The 3,461-nt window shown below is 32.6% G+C and overlaps 1 protein-coding gene across 1 annotated transcript; it reads left to right on the top strand.

Annotated features, from left to right (window-relative positions):
- Window positions 1-6: 6 nt before the first annotated feature.
- On the top strand, window positions 7-2,738 carry LOC134239701 (inverted formin-2-like). The gene is made up of 7 exons (XM_062721860.1): window positions 7-115; window positions 737-994; window positions 1,246-1,427; window positions 1,707-1,827; window positions 1,931-2,095; window positions 2,178-2,262; window positions 2,355-2,738. Exons 1-7 carry the CDS (start codon window positions 20-22, stop codon window positions 2,453-2,455), a joined length of 1,008 nt encoding a protein of 335 aa, XP_062577844.1. The 5' UTR covers window positions 7-19; the 3' UTR covers window positions 2,456-2,738.
- The last annotated feature ends 723 nt before the right edge of the window (window positions 2,739-3,461 follow it).

The following is a 3,461-nucleotide window of genomic DNA, read 5'->3' on the forward strand; positions in this document are numbered from 1 at the left end:
GCAGTTTAAGTGCAGCCACATGGAAATTGTATCAATGATAGAGAGGGGTGATGTAGAAATTATCGGCAAAGAGCGTCTACTGGGGTTACAGAAAATACTCCCAAAGGAAGAAGAGGTAAAGTGATTTAAACAAATGTAATATATATGAAGATAACGAACAGTATTTTACCTCACGTTCCATAAATGAATACAAAATAGGAACAGAGCAAACACGGTCCTCCGAAACATCAGAGGTGGGATTAGGCGCCATAGTGGAGTGAGTATTCACTGTCGACGGGTCACAGCCACCGTGTGCTCCTTGTCATGATTGGGAAATAACCAAAAAAAAATTGTAGACAATTCAATGTGTAATAATGAACTAACAATAAGCATGAAAAACGTCAGTCAGCAATCTACTTAATTTTAAATTGTATTTGCTGACAAGGTCATTGTATCGATCATGGAACTTGCTAAATGGTGACTTTAAATAAGATTGCTGATATTCGTGTTTCTTAAACTTTATATCAATAATATATCTCTTATTAAAATTGTACAGTCTTGCTGAACATTATATAGAGAGTCCAAGACAAAGATCTGAAACTTCGTCCTGGACTGTAAAAGAACAACTATAATAAATGCGAAAATTTTTGAGTGCACTCATAGAAAATGCTGAAGTTGTTTGCCTTGATATTACAAAATAAAGCCTCAAGCTCTTAAATAAGTAAATATATCTTTTAAGTAGAATTTCTTCTTTAAGGTTAGTATGCTTGAAGAATTCGAGGGAGATAAAGAGAAACTTGGGAATGCAGAGAAATTCTATTTAAAATTGATCAAGCTACCTGCCTACAGAATTCGAATCGACGGACTTGTTCTAAAGGACGAGTTTGGAGACACAATGGCTAATCTTTTACCAAATGTCAGTGCCGTGATTGAAACATGCAAATGTCTTCTGGAAAACGAGTCTCTCAAAGTGTTTCTACGCTATGTTCTACATACTGGAAATTTCATGAATGCGGTAAGGTATTTTCTTGACAAGTATATATTGATCATCTAAGAAAAGGATAAATGATTTAGATTAAATGCTTAATAACTTCTTGCTTTTTGTTTTGTCCCAGTTTAATAATAGATGCGGTTGAATGACTTCAGTTAAATACTGATTTTTAACCATTGCAAGTTTCTTAATAAAACATTTTGAGAAAATTGAAAGATATATTAGTAATTAATTTTACATATGTGTACATAATATTTCATCCAAAAATTCACTAGGGTGGGTATGCAGGCAACGCGATGGGTTTCCGGATAAATTCCTTAAATAAATTGATGGATACAAGATCCAAGAAGCCAAGTGTAACTCTTTTGCATTTTCTCGTTGAGGAGGCCGAAAAAGTGGACACGGCAGCTCTAGCTTTTGTTGAGGAGATGACTCCATGTTTAACTGTTGCATCAAAGTATGTCAAACTAACCATATGAGGTTTCATTTAATGGCATTTATCTAAAATCTAAATACATAATAAACCGGTAAAAAATTTCATATATTGCTTAAATTGCACGAAGAACTGAATGAAGAAATGAAGGGGAAAATAATGTTCGCTTATCCAAAGCATATATTTTAACATCATATTAGCATATCAATATGTCTCTCTGTGGTGATCATCAGTAAACATTAATCTTTTAAGTTAAAAACATAATTTGCATTCAGACTTTTTAGTATTTTTTTTTAATTCAAGTTTGACTGTGGACTCATTGGCAGCGGAGATTAAAGAAGTAAAAGATAAAGTTAAGAGTCTGAAAAAAGGCCTGAAAAAGAGTCCCAGTGACGTCAATGATCAACTTAAAACATTTGTACAGGCAAGCAAAAAAGTTTTTTTTTAATTCGAACTACGTTTTGCTGTTAAACATTAGCCTGGTGTTCTTTAAACGAAGTGATTAATAATGTTGATAATATATACAGGCAGCAGAAAAGGAAATGGCGTCATTGGATGAGAGTTTAGAGAAAATAACAGAACTGACGAAGAAAATTGTTTGTTACTTCTGTGAAAAAGAGAAAAGTTTTAAATTAGACGAGTGCATTCACGACATGAATTCATTCTGTGATAATATTAAACGGTGTCAAAAGGTAAGCTATCCATTCTTTTACAATCAAACTGATTACAAAATTCTTATCTTTTCTACATACATTTTTATACATTTTTCAATAGGAAAATTTACAGAGAAAACATCGAGAAGAAAAAGCAGAGCGCAGGAAAAAGCGGGAACAGGGAATGACAAAGAAACATGCAGAGCGTATGTTAAAATAAACTTCATTATTAATCAAAAAGGGTTTGATGATTTTATTTAAAATAAAAGTATAGGTGGTGCTTTGTTTCTCTTTTTAGATACTTCAGCAAAGAAAGAGTCAGTGGAGGAAGATTGTATTATAGATCGATTACTAAAGGATATTCGAAATGGACACAAGCTACGACATACAAGACAATAGACATTGTAAAAAAAAAGAAAAAAATCTTCTTTCAGTCAAAACCTTTTGAAATTAAATCATACATACATTTGACAATGTCTGATTGACAATATCTTTGTGTTTAGGGACCAGTTCTTAAAACATTCTATTTGGATTCTCATGAGACATTGTTTTTGACTTTTTGACAATGTTTATTAATAACTCTATTCCGTGGCGATTAACATACTGCGTTTTAAATTGGCTAACACGAGTTTCATTCAAATGGGATGAAACTTCATACATAGATAAAATAAACACTAAGTCTTTTACATTTAAATATGCTTTGATCTTAATTTTTTGTAAAAAAAAATATGGTTTGGAGATTCACTGTGCACTGTTTTAATTTTTGAAGGAGAGATCGGTGAAATGATGCCAGGTAGGACTATCAATGAATAAATTGAAGAAAATCTTCGAAATCAATGCAATAATCTTGCCGAAATCTGTTTTTATTTTCTCAATTAATAATCATATTGATCTTCCAAAAAAAATCTGGTCAGCAACCTTGCTTGTTAATGCTTTCAATCTTGTTTTGAAAAATTCTGTCAAGCTAGCCATGTCGTTCTGTTTAAAATAGGTGCGTGTTTATTTCAAATACATGAAAATTATAAAAAGTGTTTTCTTCTGTAGTGATGAAGTAAGATAAAACCAGGTAAATCAAATCTTAGTATATCTTTAAACCGTAGGGTGAATAAGAGGCCCACATCACCCATCTGAGCACATTTTATAAGAATGAATCAAAATTCAGTTCAGTATTGAAGAGTTTTCAAGGAATGGGGTTTTGAATTACCTGATGATGCTTCCACATCAATGGCCTTGCTGTTCTTAAGCAGTAGATGTTTTTCCTATTTACCACGTATTCATTTGCTCAAGGGGCCTCGTTTGAACCAGTTTGATTGGTTTGAACATATCTTTTTGTAATTTAAATACTATACAAATGGTTGATCACAAGTTGCAGGGGCGGATACAGGATTTGTGGTTAGGGGGGGCG

The sequence above is a fragment of the Saccostrea cucullata genome, unplaced genomic scaffold (assembly GCF_032062105.1).
Source record: "Saccostrea cucullata isolate Sc308-1 unplaced genomic scaffold, CSIRO_AGI_Scuc_v1 ctg1307, whole genome shotgun sequence".
Taxonomy (NCBI): Eukaryota; Metazoa; Mollusca; class Bivalvia; order Ostreida; family Ostreidae; genus Saccostrea; species Saccostrea cuccullata.